The sequence below is a fragment of the Carassius gibelio genome, chromosome A3 (assembly GCF_023724105.1).
Source record: "Carassius gibelio isolate Cgi1373 ecotype wild population from Czech Republic chromosome A3, carGib1.2-hapl.c, whole genome shotgun sequence".
Lineage (NCBI taxonomy): Eukaryota > Metazoa > Chordata > Actinopteri > Cypriniformes > Cyprinidae > Carassius > Carassius gibelio.
Window position 1 is genome coordinate 14,504,304 of NC_068373.1, and position 18,841 is coordinate 14,523,144.

General features: G+C 39.2%; 1 protein-coding gene across 1 annotated transcript; it reads right to left on the minus strand.

The window, feature by feature from the left end:
* Positions 1 to 392: 392 nt before the first annotated feature.
* On the minus strand, positions 393 to 18,430 carry rab40c (RAB40c, member RAS oncogene family). Its single transcript, XM_052545153.1, has 6 exons — positions 17,159 to 18,430; positions 8,805 to 8,865; positions 6,656 to 6,716; positions 6,282 to 6,359; positions 4,063 to 4,285; positions 393 to 2,888 (listed from the first exon to the last, which is right to left on the minus strand). Exons 1-6 carry the CDS (start codon positions 17,298 to 17,300, stop codon positions 2,614 to 2,616), a joined length of 840 nt encoding a protein of 279 aa, XP_052401113.1. The 5' UTR covers positions 17,301 to 18,430; the 3' UTR covers positions 393 to 2,613.
* Between the last annotated feature and the right edge of the window lie 411 nt (positions 18,431 to 18,841).

The following is an 18,841-nucleotide window of genomic DNA, read 5'->3' on the forward strand; positions in this document are numbered from 1 at the left end:
ACTCTCACACCGTATTCATTTGTTCCCTTGTTTTAGGTCAGTCATGGCCTAGTAGTAGTTTAATTTTCATTTATTTTTAAATTGTTAAAAAATGGCAGACTTAAAGAAAATAACAGATATTAATAATGATTTTTTTTCTTCACCCATCATGTCACATGCAAGGCTCCATAATTTCCTCACAAGTAAGAAAAACACTACCAGGTGAAAAATTTGACCTATAGTGATTTGATTGTTTTTTTTCCCACAACACATTCTGATGTTTTACACGCATACATCCTTTATAATGTATTCCGATAAAAGTGCTATCAGTGTAAATATCAACAAATAAATATTTGAATATGGAAATAAGTGTCAGCTGTGATGAGCAAGTTGGAATCAAAGAACCTCAAAGCTTTGTTTTACTGACAACATTATCAATTTTATTGTGAAAAAGTTGTTGCTGTTCATACACTAAGAACTGTACATCAATAATTTAAAAAGTTGTTGCAAGAACTTCTGATAATAATTACGCAAGTTATTTAGCAGCTTTTAGCTTCAACCAAAGGAAAATAGTGTTTACAAATGGGTTCCCACTGCTCCACCAAATCACATTTCCCTTGATCCCGTTCACACAGAAGAAACCGCCCCTTTGGCCACTCCAGGAGGGTCTCATCATACTGCCCGACTTAAAAACCATGAGCGTTTGTTTTCAAATATAATCAGAGGCTTCCGTTACAAATAGGAAAAACACTTTACAATACAAAAAAAAAAAAAAAATGATGAGAGGGAGAATTCCTTTTGAGTGTATGATGTGCATATTACAGAGAACAACAACCTTTGCTCTCAGGTGAGAGGGTTAAACTAATACCTACGGATTCTGAAGATGCCCAAAAAGGAACAAAATAACACTTTTTTTGTAGTATTTCTATAACCACAACCTTTCAGGATTTAAAGATTAAGGTGAGGGTGGGGGGGCAATAACACCTTCTTTGGACCCTTTCGTTTTTACGTCACCCAACAGATGGACACCAATACGCACAACTGCTCTAAAACACACAACCAATGTGTGCCAGGTTCATTCTATCAGCTATAGTGACTGCAAAGGCCTGTAGCAAATAGCGTATAGGTCAAACACAAGCGCTCACAGCCCTCTGAAGAAGTTTAAAGGCCTCCTGCTAACAGCCGGTCACTCAGCACACTTTAAACAGGCTTCATTGGGCAGGTCTGCTGCTGGAGGCCGGGGCTCGTCCCTGAGATGAAGGGCTGGAGGAGAGAGGGGAAAAACACTGCGGGGGAGAGTTTGACGATATAAAGAGCATCCATTATTCAACAACCACGGCTCATCAGACCTGGAAGCGGAAGGAGGTGCGGAAGATTCCACTTGTGACATCACCATTTGATTTGTGCTTGATCTGTCGAAGCAAGCTTGAATGGATTCATTATCCTTCATTCTGATATACATCTATAGAGAAACCATGCTGTATGTGCAGATTAAAAGGGCTTCAAGCAAAGACCTGACTTTTGAACTCATGCTACAACACTGAAAACTGGTAGAACACGTGGACTTTGAAATCATTGAGCATTTTAGACTGAAAAGTGTAACGGGAAAGTACTGAAAGGTGTGGCAAATGCAGGGTTTGAGGGAGAAAATCAGGCCGTAAGCCAGTTGTGGTATTGAACTCTAGACATGAGAAGAAAGGTAAGTATTACAGTATAAAGTTAAACTATTGACATGCAGGACAAAAAAAAAAAGAGGAAGTTAGGAGAAACGGTGACAAAAAAAAAACCTTTGCCAATACTGTCCCCTGAGGAGAGATTTCCTGTAATCCGTGTTTAAGGAGAAGACAGGTCTGACCCAATGACGTATGTTTCATCAAACACCATTCAAAATCTGTCGGAGTCTGGAAATGTTTGTGCCGTCGCTCTCAGCCTAGCGGTCCCACAGTCCACATTCAATAATAGTCACTCTGTTGATTAAGTCATTGTGCAAATGACCGGCAAATTCAGAGACCACCAATTTGCAGTGCAAATCACATTTTTAATGCATCGGTTTATACGCAAGCACTACAAGTCATTTTGCATCAGCCCCCTCTCATTGTTGGTAAGCATGCAAGACCATGTGACCGAGGTACTTCAGTTTTTGCAGGAAGAACAGGCCCCTACAAATAGCAAAAAAAGAGGAACATCATATGCAGAGCACTGAGGATAATGAGTATGAGCAAATGAGAACAGAACCAAAGCGAAATATAAGCCCATAAGACAACTTCAAACAGGGCCTTTCAGCCAATGCAGGGTTTGACCTGCATGGATTCTCCAGCAGAGGGCGCTAACACCGTAGGAAACATGCTGCCAGTGCTCACTGCAACAAAATCAGAGTCTGATGAAGGGTTTGTTTTTATTCACGATCTGTGAGTGAAGAACCAACTGTTACTGCAGCAGTGTGAGGGGAGAGATACGGCCGTCTGTAGCCACAGGAAGTGTTTGTTCACATCCTGCTCTCCCCACACCGGGAGGTGCCACACCTCTGTTGTGCCATCGGCCCAGCCCGTGTTGATTTCCTCGTGTGTTTGTCCGTGTGCACCTGAGTGTTATATAAGCGAGGGAGGGGGGTGGCCCCGCCCCTGGGCCCAGAGGCTAGGAGATCTTACAGTTGTTCCTGGTGCAGTTCTGTGGCGGACTCTGAGGCGGCCGGATGGATTTCGAGCGTTTGAGGCTGTTGCCTTTGCTGCCTCCAGCGGCGTTGGCTAGCGAGTAGGACCGTCCGTGCATCATAACGGCGTTCATGCCATTGGCCATGGAGAATGACTTCAGATGGCTCTTGATGGCCACAGGAAGCGGCAGCTTATCGATTAGGTGCACAGGGGTGCAGGACACAATGGCACGGCAGCACAAGTCCTGCAGACTGAATACTGCAATGACACAAAGATAAAACACACACACACTTGAGTTACAACACCAATTCGATCAGAACGGTCCTGGACAGTTATATAATGAAGCCATAAAGAAAAGGCATGTGATACTCCAGGGATTCAACAGGAGCGGTGATGCATCCACATTCTGAGATTATTTTTTTATTCTCTTTCCAAAAGTGATGAGAATGTTTTGAATTATTCAGCACTGCCTCAGCAGATGTTAACATGCTGCCTGCATTTCTTTTCAAATGGAGTCGAATGCAAATGAGAATCACATGGGAAGCCTGACATGGGGAATATTAGTTAATTGTGTTAGAACGTGATATACATGGAAAACCCCTGGGAAGGATGTTTGAGCCCTTTATCAAAAAAACAACAGCATGGCTTCTGGGGACAGACGAGTCCCGACAATATCATTTAAAGAAATATCTCACCAATGCTGCATTCATCTGATGATTAAAATAATAATAATAATAGTGAATATTGAATAGTGAAATTTTAAAATGTAATAAATTATAATATGCTGATTTGGTGCCCAAGCAACATTTTACAGTATTATCGATTATAAAAACAGTTGCGCAGCTTAATATCTTTGTGGATAAATCTTCTGTAACTACAGTTTTTTTGTAACATTATAAAATGTCTAAAACTTTTGATCAATTTAAAGCACCTTTGCTGAACAAAAGTATACAATTCTTCCAAACCGCAGACCTCTGAATGATAATGGAATAGGAACTCATTCTGCTTCTGCATGAACAGCCGAGGAGAGCAATAAAGAGTGTAAATCGCTGCCATTTTAAAAGGCATGTTGAGAGTGCTTCCCGTTCTCAGAACTGCAGGATGCTGCTTCTGCTAAACCGCTCATCTGAGGCACTGTGAGGTCTCATGGGAAAATTCCACATAATAGTGGAAACAGACAGAGAAAGAAGAGCTTTGCTGAAAGCCTTCTGCCTCTAATTACACGGCTCTGGACGACATACAGTGTGGTTTTCTATGCTAATGGAAAGCTATGCCGATCATGCCAGTCTTCCTGGATCACTGCATTTGTGCGATTACGTTCTAAAATAGCAGAAAGAATCGACCTTTTTGTCACTTAGTTTTTATAGATTTCAAAGTGAAGAGATGTTGGTGCATTTGTCTGTCATTGAACACATGCTGGAGGAAGCCTCACCTCTGTTGGGCCTCCAGAACTTCTCCATGCCGTGCCTCATCAGCACGATGCGCGACAGCTCTGTAAACGACTCGATGACGTTGAAGTTGCAGAGGGGACTCACTTCGAAAAACGTCATGCCGTTCTTTTCTGCGTATGCCCGTGCCTGTTCTGTGGGGACCTGTCGCTTGAACGCCAGGTGCAGCCGGTTACCCACAAGAATACGGGGTACACCAGGTGCATGCTGAGGGAAGACAGAGAGACGAGAAAGTGGGTTAAAAAAGGGGGGATGGGAGGACCAGAGAGATGAGAACGAGGGAGATCCACAGTCCTGTCACTGTCACAAAGAGTGTCACAGATGGCCGGTCTCATTTATTTATTCAATGAGGCCGGTCATATCTGTGCCTTTCTCCAGTCCACAGAGAAAACAGCATGCATGCACGCATCTTATTCTTTGCATCTTGAATCTCAAATGCTCCGAAAGACGTATATCAGTTATTAGTTGATATTGGATATTTCATAATTATGCTCATTCCTTTAATCATTAAAAATACTAATAATTTAATCTAACACTTAAATCTCAGAAAGGAATATCAAATAATTTTCCATACTGTGCATTATAATGTTGCCTAAATTCACTTTTGCATTTAAAACAAAATTACTGAATTTAATTTTTAGGACTACATTTAAAATAATAACTGCATTATTGTATTGTGTGTGTGTTAGAAGTACATGGTTACTGGCCTGTTATCAGCTTATTGCTATCAGTTAGAATTTTAATATCAGTTCACCATTACTCAAGACTAAATGCCATATAAAAATGGCTCCATTAAATGCTGTTCAGTCTCATCTGGTCTAAGTGAAGGTGCTCAGGCAGAATCAGCTGCAAAGTGAACCAGAAATTATGCTAAAAAGTCAAAACTTTTGTACTTTTGAAAAGACATGAGTCAAATAACAAGGTTTCAGTAATTTTTTTTATTTAGTCTCACAGATGTATAATAATAAAGTTACCATTAAAGTTTTATTGGCAGCATTTCTAAATATTTCTACATTACCCTTTTTTTATAGATTAATATATATTTTGATAGCGAGGATGCATCAAAAGTGAAAGTAAAGACATGTATAATGTAAAAAAAAGATTTCCATTTCATATAAATGCTGTTCTTTTGATCTCTCCAGAAAATGTACCACTTTCCACAAAAAACATTAAACAGCACAGGTGTTGTCAACATCGATAAGAAATGTTACTCGAGCAGCAAATTAGAATGATTTCTGAAGCATCATGTCACAATGAAGATAAATTACATGTTATAATAAATTAAAATAGGGAACAGCTATTTTAAAATGTAATAATATTTCACAATATTATTGGTATTACTGTATTTCTGATCAAACAAATGCAGTCTTGGTGAACATAAGAGACTTTGAAAAAAAAAAAATATATCTTACCAACCTCAAACTTTTAAATGGTAGTGTAAATAATTTGCAAACATATCTATAAACTAAAATGCCTCACTCTTAAATTAAAAAATGTTTATCAGCTGACTGCTAGAGACCTTAAAAGTTTCCTCCCTTTACTGATTTGAAGCTTCCTGCACCATGCACCCTTCTGAAGCTCAGCAAGGTCAAAGCTCATTCTGGAATGAAATGACTCGCTGTGAATCATTAGCTTAAGTCTGACTCAAGTCAATTCTGCAAAGTCAAAGCAGAGCCTCAAGTATTCTGATATTTCCCGAAGCAGGTCAAAAGTCCCCAAGTTTATGTCTCTGGTGCCAACTAATACAACACGCTCTCTCTTTCTATCATGTGTGGTTTGTGCTTTCTGCAGCTCTCTGTGTGAAGAAATCTTCAGCCATGCAACAAATACACACTCCCCAAGCACAGATATCCACACATTAAATATCTGCAAGCACATAATATTCTCAAACAAGGAAGGAAGAGAGCGTAACAGAGTAGCCTGAAAGCTAGGTGGCTGTAATAAGAGAGGACATCCTTTCTGGATATCAAACACAGCAACAGGAAGAGGAGGAGGAAAGGAAAGGAAAGGAGAGTCACTGTGACACTGTACATTACGAGTCTGGCTTTAAATTGTTGTAACTTTGAACAATATTCTTTTACAAATACACACATGTGCAGTAAGCGAGGACTTCTATCTATCCGTCTCAAGCTTAAAGCACACATGACTAGGGGTATATTAGTGATCTCACTTCCTGTTATCATAAGGAGGGGATTCATTTTACCTCATCAATCTCCCTGATCCAGCGGTCTATCCCGTCAAAAGACCAGCGGTTGGTGATGTCATACACCAACAGGATCCCCTGTAAAGGACAAACAAACATGCATTGTTAGCCGGTATCCTGTTCATGCAGTGAGGAGGGATGTTAACAACACTTGCACATCAACTGTACTCTGCAAAACCATTTCAACACCCTCCAAGACCACTTGTGAATTTGTCGTCTTTTTTTGGATTCAGACGTTTGAACCCAACTGTATATAAACTGTATGTCATGCATGTTCATTTTTGCCTTAAGCAAAGCACTTAGTACAACATTAATCCTCCAAGCAAGAACAAACGGTGAAGCTCGAAGACTTAAAGTGCCTTTTTTTTTTTTACCTGCGCTCCCCTGGAGTATGACCTGAAAATGGTGCAGAACCTGCCTTGCCCCGAGGTGTCCCTAAAAGCAAACAGAGACAAGTCAAGACAAACAGCCTGTAAACACTACGTCAGTTAAGCTCGACACATGAGCTCTGTTCCAAAACAGTGAGCTTCCTACATAGATGGTATTTTAAGGCATCATTAGAGCATTTATAATGTGAAAGCTGTTCTAAAAGGTGGGCATCAAAATTTTGCAGCCTTTCAAGTGACCTTCTTTTGGCCACAATTAATTTCTTAGCAAAGGCGGCAAAACCAGAATGCACTGAGACAAGCTCTGTGAGAAATACATCCAGCATGGCAGATGATTATGAGAAAATCTTAAACATAGTTATTTGTGTGCTATCCATTTCCTATGCTTTTAAGAGCATAGCATTAACTTAACAACATGCTAACATCAAACTAATGCTCCATGCTTCAGCACTAAAGGTGTAGCACTGAGAGTTAATGCCCATGAAAAGCGTTCCAAATCGGTCACTTAAGAGGTTCTATTTTAGTTACAATGATCCCTTAAAAGGCAGCTGCCTATGTAGGCAGTAAATAGAAAGGCGGCTCACTACTTGGAGCTTGAAATCGACACTGTTTTGGACACAGTGCAGTACAGAGTTTAGCGTTAACCCAAATACAAGATGACTCAGGCACTTGTGTTGGTGTCACAGACTAGAAAAACGAGTTTTCCACTGTGACACGTCTGCGCCCAAATAACCTTTCCAGCTGCCTACACTCTCTATCTGTGAGAACTTTCTCACACAGTTAAGCTAGTCGTAATGAGGTGGAAAGTGTTAAATAAATCTGCATAAAAAAGTCCAAAGTGGCAGATGCATTTCTAAAGATGTGGGACTGAACCCACTCTAAGAGAAAGATGTTTAGTGGTGCACTTCCAGAATCACATCAGAGAGCTCATCAGATATAACTTGGATCTGAAACGTGCATTAGCAAAGATAGATGTAGGTTGAGATTAAAGCCCTCTGGAGATACTCTACAAGGAATATGCAGTAAGAAGCTCCATTACATTATATAGCCCAGCACATTACAGTAGACAATGGTAATTTCCTCAAGTGTTTGGAGAATTGCTCCTCAGGAATTTACCACACTGTGTGTTAATGCTAATGAGCTTGTTGTTTGTCTTCATAATGTGTAATTCTGCTGTCTTATACTCCAATGCCTTCCTGACAAGGAAACTTTACTTTCTCTCTGGGGAAGTGGCTAAATGCTTTTATGGCTGTATAACACAGAGTGGGCTCCAGATTTCTTAGCCTCCTTCAGTTAATGGAATGTTTTCTTTGATGATTTATGAGCCGCAATTGTGTATTTTATGTAATCATACAAAAAAAAAATTAATATGTATACGTATGTGTGTGTGTAATGTACATACTAAACATTTTTTGATTATTTTAAAAGAAATGTGTCAAAACTTTCAAATTCTTTCCATTTTTTCAGGATTTATTTTTTAAGTTGGCAGCGGAGTACTACTGCTTATAGCACAAAAAAAAGACATAACTGAACATCGAAAGAACTAATTGGAATGTATCGCATCCCATTATCGCTCAATCAGTGTTTCAGCCAAGTCACATTTACCTCAGGAAAGTCATTCAGTGTCCACAGCTCGCTAGTTCACGAGAGAAAAGTCTAGAGAAGAGCATTTTGCTAAATATATGCACTCTATTAGCATGTACATTCATTATATTTTGCTTAACCAGTAAGTGATGTCTTAATGTGTGTTTATATAAAACTCTCAAGAAAGTTTATAACAGCCAATCTTTAAAGTATTATATTGTGGAAACTTAATTTTATAATAAGATTTACATTTAGGAGAGATTTAGAACATAAATCTAACATTTATTTGAGCCTTTACAAATAATGTGTTAAATATTTTAGCTATTTATATATTTTTTAATATTTTGATTAATAACAATACTACTACTAATAATACTATTATAAATATTATATATTAATATATATTATTTTTATTTCACCATGAGATTTTCATTGTTAATTTCCATTGCGATGAGAAGACAGTGAGCTGTCTGTGGAAAAGGAGCCTGATTATAACACAACTTAACGTGTGATGCATTGTTCAGTGTTGAGGGAAACAACAAGATCCACTTACCAAAGCTCTAGTTTCACTCTCCGCCCATCCAACAGGATCGTGGTGGTCTTATAGTCGATTCCTGCAGAATGAGAGACAGAGAACACTTAGATAAGACCCGTACCTGTCTGTCTGCCATCAGATAGCTACTGAAAAGAAAACACTCTAGACAAGATCAGGAACTCCAAAAGCTTCGGCCGTCACCATGATTGCATTTGGTGTACTGGCTAATTTAATTCTCAGCCAATTCTTCCTTTCATTAGAAGGCACTAAAGCTGAAATGCCCATCTTGATAATGACTGAGCACATTCAGTGGAAAGCTTGACAGCTGCAACCAATCTGCAGTTACTTAATGCTATCATAGCTGAAATGTGACCAGGACGCTTCCAATAAGGCGATTACTATGACTGCTTATCTGCATTTATCATTCATAAAATGAAAAACTAAACACAGTACGGTCTCCATCAACTGAATGGCAATATCTGCATTTCTGCAGCATTCAAAATGGTTTTGTAATTTAATAGCCAGCTCTGTCTCTAACAAAGGCTCACTGCGTCTCTTTTCATACAGGCCTGTGTCTGTAATATTCACCATGCCATGAGTCCTTGTCTCAGTAGATCATCTTTTTGCACACTTGAGAAATTTGATTATATATAATGCTGACAACATGGACATGGACTCGTCGCCAGCCTGGAGTAGTCGGGGAGAGTTTATTCATCATAATGAGAGTGGTTTTGGCCATTGCTTCCTCTGGTACATCAGCTTTCTTCCTCTGTGATTAGAGGCAAAAACAAAGTCCTCTTTTGTTGACAGCAACTGGTCAAGTCACGATTTCATTTATTTTTTTCAATTCATTGCTCAGCATTACAGCAGAAAATTAACTAATATTAATAGAAATTAAAAAGATCCAGTTATCAGTTTTTCACTACTTTGATAAATCGTGCATCTCTACGGCAGAGGCTTTAAAGAGAGTAAAGGAAGGGGAAAGAAGCGACATTCATCTTTAAGATACTTCGTAAAGCTTTGATGACTCTGAAAGGGAACATGTCTGAAGGAGAGTCTGCTCTCACGCTCAGTTAGACAGGCAGCGGAAGATCTCCTGACAGGCGAATGTCGGCTGCTTCTGATCCCATAGGTTTCTTCAGTCCTCCATTATTAAACATCTACAAGAGAATGTAACGAGGGAAAATAACGCACACCTAAAAAGAACCACGGGGTCTGACTCTCTGCTGCTCTCGATCCTGCAAAAGCTGTGCTCTTAAGCAGGGCAGCACATCAAGCCGAAGGCGCATCGCATTTCGTTCCTCTAGCATCCCTCCTCCTTCGTTCTGGGTATTTTTATGGGCAGATGGCTTGGCTACGCAGCCTGACAAGGGCAGTATGGTGTAATTATCATCTCAGATTCCAGCACAGGCCTCAGGCCGAGACTTCCCAGCCATGCTGAGAAAAGACATCCTGAAGCAGATAGTTTTGAGGAAGAGCTTGGAAGTGAAAGCTCCAGCAAGACTTGAGGACACGGGAGAAGGATCAAGTGGACAGTGACATGTGCGGGCATGTTTAATTTGATTTCAACAGCCTATTATCAGTGGACAGAGGAAACAAAAAATATTTTCAACAGGAGAATGTAGCAATGTTGTATTGTTTTTCATAGCAGGAGGCCTTTGCTTTCAGAGCATGATGTCTTCGTGTCTCATCATTTGGTTTATTCATAACATGTATAGATGGTGTGAATTGCAATATGCCCAGCTACGCTGAGAAGCTTGAACAGGGTGCGTCTGAGTTTGAGAGTAAATTCAAAGACTGCGAGCACATGAGAGCAATGAAACAAACATGCCTGAGGCTGAGAAAGGTAGAAAAGCTGGTTTCACTGAGACCCTGCTTTCAACAGGAGCTTGTGTTAGTGTTTAAACAGCACACAACATGACTCTGACTTCCACATCTGATCACCACTTCATCATTCATCAGAGGGTGAAGAACTGTGGAAATCCGCTTTCCACTAAAAATTCAACACAATGAGAGCAGTGTCATAATGAAGTCTTTTTGAGGACTTGAAGGTTTTGCTAAAAATAAAACATTCAGAGTAACTCTGTCTGAGGTTTAGCTGCAAGGCTGATTTTAGGCCTCATTTTAGTTAAAGAAATATTGAAAACTGTGACTATAACTATAATGGGGCGGGGGGGCACTTTTGGCACTGTCTTGTAATGCTTGTTTATACTCGCGCGGCTCCACACCACACGTCTCCATGAAGCAGAAGCTTGATTTTGCTAAATTAAAATTGCTAAGCAAATCGAAATGTCAAAAAAAAAAAAAAAAAAAAAAGCAATTCGATATTTTCCACAAATCACACAGCCCTAGATTCAAGTGCATCATTCTGTGCATGGGATGTGAATAACTGCTTTGTCCCATTCCGTATCAGAGCCTTTCATATTATCATACCAGCAAAATCACAAGGGGTCAAACAGGTGACATTAGTCACTTATTAAAACGGCAAATGACTACTGTCTTTATGAGTGGGTTACTGAATAAATGGATCACCTGATAAGTTCAGAAAACGGATTAATTCAGAATCAAAACACTGCTGTTGTGCTCAGAGACACAGTTCTGCTGTGACTTTGATTGAAAATTCGTCAGCGAACTTGAGCAAAACCAGTCAATATTCCATTACAAATTGCAAACTTTGTGTCCGTTTAACTCACAATGAAGAACTTCCACGCCGATGATGTTTACATGCGGATGTGAGCGTAAGTGTGCCGTCAATACAGGGATGGGCGGATTGATCCATAAATATAGATACTTTTGATACTGCTGTTAACATACCATTTCTGTCATATGCTTGAGGCATTCGGCCAATCACAACGCACTGGATAGCTAGCCAATCAGAGCACACCTCGCTTTTCAGACTGATGAGCTTTGTAAAAAACGATGCATTGAGGAGAAACAATGATGTACAGTATGTGGAAAAAAATGTTTTGTTTTTTTTCAACCTTAAAATGCACAAACGCATTTAATTACACCAAATACACAAAATTAATATCATTAAGAAAATATGACCCCTTTAAAAGATACATTTAGTTTAGTCTAGTTTAGAGCTATCGGTGTCGACCTAAACAATACTGGGCTCAAAAATATCTGACTGAAAATAAAATAAGAGGTATCGCCAGTAGTATTCCGAACTTGCCTAGTAAAAATAGACCAGCTGTGAGATGAGGTGTGTTTGATTTGAAGCAGCAGTGTGCAGACCAATCGGATATCAAAGTACGGTGAGAGCGATTCGAAAGCATGCAGTGTTTTGATGTCATACAGCGATGGGTCAAGTCGAACCCATAAAGGGAATTTGGTTGAACACACTCCTATCCACAATTTTGCAATTTCTCTCTCACTCTGCCCAGTAGATTGTGTGTCAACAACACAAACTGAGGTATAGAAATTCTACACTGATATAAAAAAAAACTGAGCTGGTACTCAGAACTTCTGGTATCAGATTGGGATCGGTTCTGAAAAATGGTATCGTGCCACACCTACTTATCAACTGGTTGTTTGAGGTCAACCACCATGACCCATCCTTATGATTATGAACCACAAATGTCCAATAATATATACTAAGTGATAACCATGACATAAGGTGAAAAGGACAAATGGAAATTCTGGTTTCTAATGGTCTTGTTAATGACTTTAAAATGTTTCAAAATCCTGCCAGCTATATTTAACCAAACAAAGCAAAGAGGATATGGTAAAGTATATACATCTCCTCCTTTTTAAAGGTCAAACACCTCCATGACCCAATCACAACAGAACAGATAAGTAAGGAAAGGAAAAGTATGTCTAAAGAGAAAACACTCTCTGGTAATGTTGTTACCGCTGTACTTGTTTGTGCCAAATCTATCTGTGGATCACTAGCAGCCAAGATGTCTGCATCTGCAACTTTACACTAAATATTAACAGATGTCCACTCAGCCAGCACAAAGACAAATCAATCAGAGTAAACACCAAAGATCCAATTTAGATGAATACAGATTCCAAAAACTAAAACCACTTAACAGCATAAGGCAGTTTATCAAAGCTTATCTGAGCTCAAGAAATCAAAAATGAAATTTGTAATCTATTTGATGCGTTTATCTAAAGCAAGTTACAGTACACTTATAGGGACAGTCCCCTTGAGGCAAACTGGGGTTAAATGCCATGCTCAAGGGCATCATCCCTTATGGGATTTGAACCCATGACCTATTAGCTTGCCAGTCTAGACCCTTAACACCAACCACATGTCCATGTGCTAAAAGCAGTTTTATATAATGAGATGAATTTTAAACCAAAAAAATGACACTTTTCTATCAAGCAGGCTTTAATATTCCACCATGCACACTGCCAGTTTCTCTACACACCCCATGTATAATTCATTTCAAAAACGCCTTTCCACATTTAAACCATCTGAGCACGTCAGGACAGCATCTCCCCCTGGGAAATATACATGCCTGCAGTGTAATTCACCATCGCTGAATCTACGGACAGCTCGTGGAGCCATCTGTGTTGATTTTGAGTGACTGTTCAAGGCAACTCGTTTGAAGCTGGACCAGCAAGCTCCCTTAGGAGATCTCAGAGAAGAGCCATCACTGTGAGATCTCTCACACCCATAAAACACACGCTGTTCCCAATAGTTTTAACCGACGAGATGAACAGCAGCCTTTATGTATGAAAAGGGACAGAATAAGAGCAACCCAGCTCCTATACGCTTGCACACACAAGGCTCATTTGGATATGAAATGCATATTGGTCTATAATTGGTCTATCACCTCACTGGCTTCAGCCTCATGACAGAGCATGGATGATCTCATTACAGTAAAAGGAAAGCTGTGAAATAAATCAAATCAAAAAAGCTTGTGCTTAAAACCGGTATTGAAGGTGTGCTGCAATGACCTGTTCAATGAAAACATATACACAAGCACACTTCTTAGTTACATTTACTTTGTGAGTTTTGTATCCTGAGGGAGAGCGCTACACTGGAACACTCCCCCAAAACACCTTGTACAATCCTGACTAATAAATAAAAGAGTGAAAAATCTTTCAAACCGATTATCGGATCTCTTCTAACACACACAAAGTGTATTTCATGCATCTACTGCGCAGAAATAGTGCAACTTTTATATAAAGATCTAAATGGACAAAAGGAAACATCACACACTCCTGTAAAAGACTAACCAAATAATAAACTATTATCAGCTGTTTCCACCTCCTGTAAGTCACTCACAGCAACAATATGGCACTGCAGAATAACTCACCATATACAATAGAATAATATTGACCGTGTTATTTGGTAAACCTGTTAACATCAAAACTATATGAATGGCTCACAGTAGGGCTGCATGATTAATTGAAATGGAAACAAAATCGCGATTCGATAAAATATGCGACTGTCATGTGTATTTTTCAGTGAAGCCAATTCTGTGATCAGCAGTAAAGAGGGCGCTCTCGTGTTGAAACGCCAAATACGCCTCGCAGAAGAAAATAAGGGTGTGCACGGATAGTCGAACATTCGAATATTCGTTCTGCTCTAATTATTTGATAAATAAAAATTATACTCGCTATATTTTTGCTTGCCATAAAAAAAAAGGCCACAATAAAATCTAATTGGTGACTTTCTGTGATTCTCCATGGCATATCTGAAAATGCAAGCAAAAAATTATTAATGAATGAATAAGAACTGCAGTCTTTTACAGTACTTCAAACATGCTGTGGAGAATCACAGAAAGTGATGGAATTCAAGAACATTGTTGCGGCATCTCAAGCAATGTATAAACACCGCTAACTTGGAGAATGCAGTGAAAACTCCTCTTCTCGCTTCCGCCCTAGACCCTCGGCACAAACATCTCAGGTTTCTCGATGAAAACATGAGAGAAGTAAGAAAAAAAAAACTTTTTTTAACATCATCAGAACATTTTCCTTGATGCGAGTGGTGCGGATGAAGCCACCACCACCAACGATGAAGAGGATGTAATGGCCACTCGTCGGAAAAGGCTGAGCCAGTTCTTCAGCGATGATTACAGAGAGTCCAGCCGAGACGAGTGGGAACAGTTCTTGTTTGAGCAATGTATTCCACCAGATGAGGATCCCATTCAGTGGTGAAACGAAAACACGAAGCGCTTCACAAAACTTATTCGCTTAGCACACCGTTATTTGTGAGTCCCGCCAACGTCTGTGCCGTCAGAGCACATTTTCTACGCGGCAAAAAGCAAGAAAGATTTGCTAACAGTTTCAAAGTTAAGTGTAAGCTAAAAGCCTAATTGCTGCAGGCTGCTTTACGTTTTTTTCTTTGTTCACTTTTTTTTTTTTTGCTTTTAATCTGCACTTTTGTTTGTTTGCACGCATTGTTAAAAGTTTTCAGCTACAAAACACGATGTGTAATTTTTAAGCTTATTGTGTGTAAGCTTGTTCAAAAATGACAAAACAATAAATGTTGCTGAAAAATAAGGTCTCATTAAACTTATTTTAAATAAACAAATATTCGAATATTCGTTTTTTGTGAGCTCAAGTATTTAAATGTGATATTTGCAGAAAACGCCCATCCCTAGAAGAAACCCAGCAGTAGCTGGATAAACAGAAGATTTAACTTCTTTCATTCATTCAACATGACTAATAAACACAGGACTACGACAATACATGGTTGAGTTCTTATTATAAATTTCATTAAAGTATATTTATAATGCAATGGCTTTATCACTTCGTAGAATACTATGAAATATGTTGCGTGCCTTATTCTGTGTAAAGCATGTGTTATACTTTCCGAATGCGCAATCCAAACACTTAAACGGACAGTGCGGACGCGGCCTACTTGTATTTATACTACCGAAAGCGCACGCTGATACTCTGCTCCGCAACAAACGTGAACAAACAAATGCCCAGAATTATTGCACATCTAGCTGTCTTTATATTGTTTTACTGAGGGATTGTACAGGTTCAAGTAGCAACGGGCTTCTTCACACAGCCTGCGCATGTGCAATAATGCTTTTGAAGCCTACTGACTGAAAATGGGAGGCACGCGGTCGTCTACTTACAGCATCCATGCTCACTTAAAAGGATAGTTCACCCAAAATTTTTAATTATGTCATTAACGACTCACCCTCATGTCATTCCAAACATGTGGAACCTCCGTTCATCTTCGGAACACAGTTTAAGATATTTTAGATTTAGTCCGAAAGCTTTCTGTCCCTCCAATGAAAACGTATGTACGGTTGTTGTGAGCACGTTCAAGTGTAGTGATATCTGGTTTGCGAATGAACCATTCTATTTTACAGGATCTTTTTGAACCAGTTCACCAAAACGAACTGAATCGTTTAAAATGGTTCTCGTCTCCAATAAGCATTAATCCACAAATGACTTAAGCTGTTAACTTTTTTAATGTGGCTGACACTTTTTGTTATTTTTGGACCAAAATGTATTTTCGATGCTTCAACAAATTCTAACCGACCCTCTGATGTCACATGGACTACTTTGATGATGTTTTTCTTACCTTTCTGGACATGAACAGTAAACTGTACACACAGTTTCAATGGAGGGACTGAGAGCTCTCGGACTAAATCTAAAATATCTTAAACTGTGTTCCGAAGATAAAAGGAGGTCTTAGGGGTTTGGAACGACATGAGGGTGAGTCATTAATGACATAATTATCATTTTTGGGTGAACTATCCCTTTAATACTCAAAATATTTAGTGCTGTCAAATGATTAATCGCGATTAATCACATCCAAAATAAATGTTTTTGTTAACATAATATGTGTATGTGTACTGTGTATATTTATTATGTCTATGTTATGTATATGTTTATACATTAAATATTTATATATAATATAAATTATATGAATATAAAAAACTTGTAAATACATGCAGATATTTTAGAAATAAATACGGAATAAGTTTGTATTTATTATATACATAACATACACAGACATATGTATACAAAAACTTTTATTTTGGATGCGATTAATCGTTTGACAGCACTATATTTTACTAAATGTGATATTTTAACATGCTTTCAGATGGAGCAGCATTTACTACAGAGCCGTAGTTCACAGAGAAGCTATGCAAACAGCTGTCATTATCACGAATGATTTCTCTGATTTAATTAGATTTTTTTTTTGCGTAACTTGTCAGGGAACTTCGGATCTGTTTAGTACATGCTGCTCCTTCTGAAAGCACGTGATTTACTGATGATTTACTGCTGATCACAGAACCGGCTTTACTAACAAAATGCACATTACAATCGCATGCGATTAATCGTGCAGCCCTAGCTTACAGACCAACGGCCCTGATGTGAGATCATTCTGACTGAAGGATGTGTTATTCGTGTTCTGCGTGAAGATGTCTGGAAAGTGCTGACTAACTCACCGCTGCTGTAGGCATATGGAGACTCAGCAGATCCATCTTGAAGGCTGTCCAGGATCTCTCCTTTTCCCACATCACTGTCTCCCACCAGAAGGAACTTGAGCAGGTAGTCGTAGCTCTTCACAGGGCTGCCCTGGGTGCCCATGACTGCTCACATAGAGCCAGAGTCAGAGCAAAGAACAGGAGACAACTGTGTGTGTCCGTCTCTAATGCCAAAGATGGATCCTGACTTCTCCAGAGCTACGGGGGTCACTGAGGCTCTGGTGTCAGGTCTATGTTTGAAAGGGCGTAAGGCCAAATCCGCGGACACACCAAAAACAAACTATATCCCACCCTTCAAGTCCAGATCTATAAGTGTTTAATATTTAAAATGCCCAGCCGTATTGATTCTTCCAGTCTTAACATAATATCAATGTCCAAATCCTTCAGTGACTGACAAACTGAACAGTTAGGTTGTTTACGTTACATGTCTTCACACAAGCTCAAATGATCGTTAATGATACAAAATTAAAAGAACACACGTAAAGTTCTGAATTTTTCTTTACCAAAACATATATTTCATCGTGGCAAGTTATTGCTATAATAGAAAAGCAATTCAGCTATCGAGCTAGTGCATTGTTAGCATGCGCCTGCAAAGCTGTCAACACAAAGAAATAATCTCATTACAATGTTATCTAGTAACCACCTGCGCGATTATGTCAATATTACTAATAAGAACGTATATTTGTTATTGTAAAACTAATTAAAACCCATTAAAGACGCGCCGTTGTTCATACGGAGTAATCGGCTAGCGCTACTAACAGTTAGCTATGAGCCAAGCGAGTCAACAACAGGCGCATAACGTCGACTTTACACCATAATTCTCTAATCCAGTATAAACTCCTCACAGTTACAGTATATTCCTGTTGAAATGTGAGAAAGAAACTTTGGGCTGACAAAAAGAAGATTCCCACAGTCGCGCTTCAGTTAGCTTGAGCAGCCGATGCTAGCGCGTCTGACACAAATCATGGCTCCTCTTCTGTTTTCCTCTGAACAGCAAAGATTGGTGTAATTTTTTGGTGTAATCTCTGGGCGTTATCAGGCGGTTCTGGGACGAGGCGCGGAAGGTAAGGGATTAAACGATAATCCGAGCCGCTGGAAATTATTGCTCTCGGATATCCAAATATGTCCCATGTTCTCTCACGCAGGAGAGAGAGATCACACACACACACTGTCACGCTGAGCTTTCACCTCTACTGCGCACTGACTGACTGAACTAGTAGCTCCCCCTACAAACACACACGCGCGCGCGCACACATGCACACACACGCACACACACACACGCACACACACACACACACACACACACACACACACACACACACACACACACACAGGCTGTGACTACAGTTCCCTACCTAGACAACAGTCTATTTGGCCATCAAACTACTGTTTATTTTTACATGCATCAGGATCAATACACACAGTAAAAGCGCAAACAGGGAAACACAAACAGATGCTAATAAAGTAGTTAATATAAGTATACTATAATACAAATATTTATATAAATGTAAAATAAATTATAATAAAATTATAATTAATAATTGGATGACAAGTTTAAGGAAAGAAAATATTTACTATAAGTTTATATTTATATACTTACTTTAATTTAAATATTTTGAAACAAAGTGAAAATTGATGAAAATA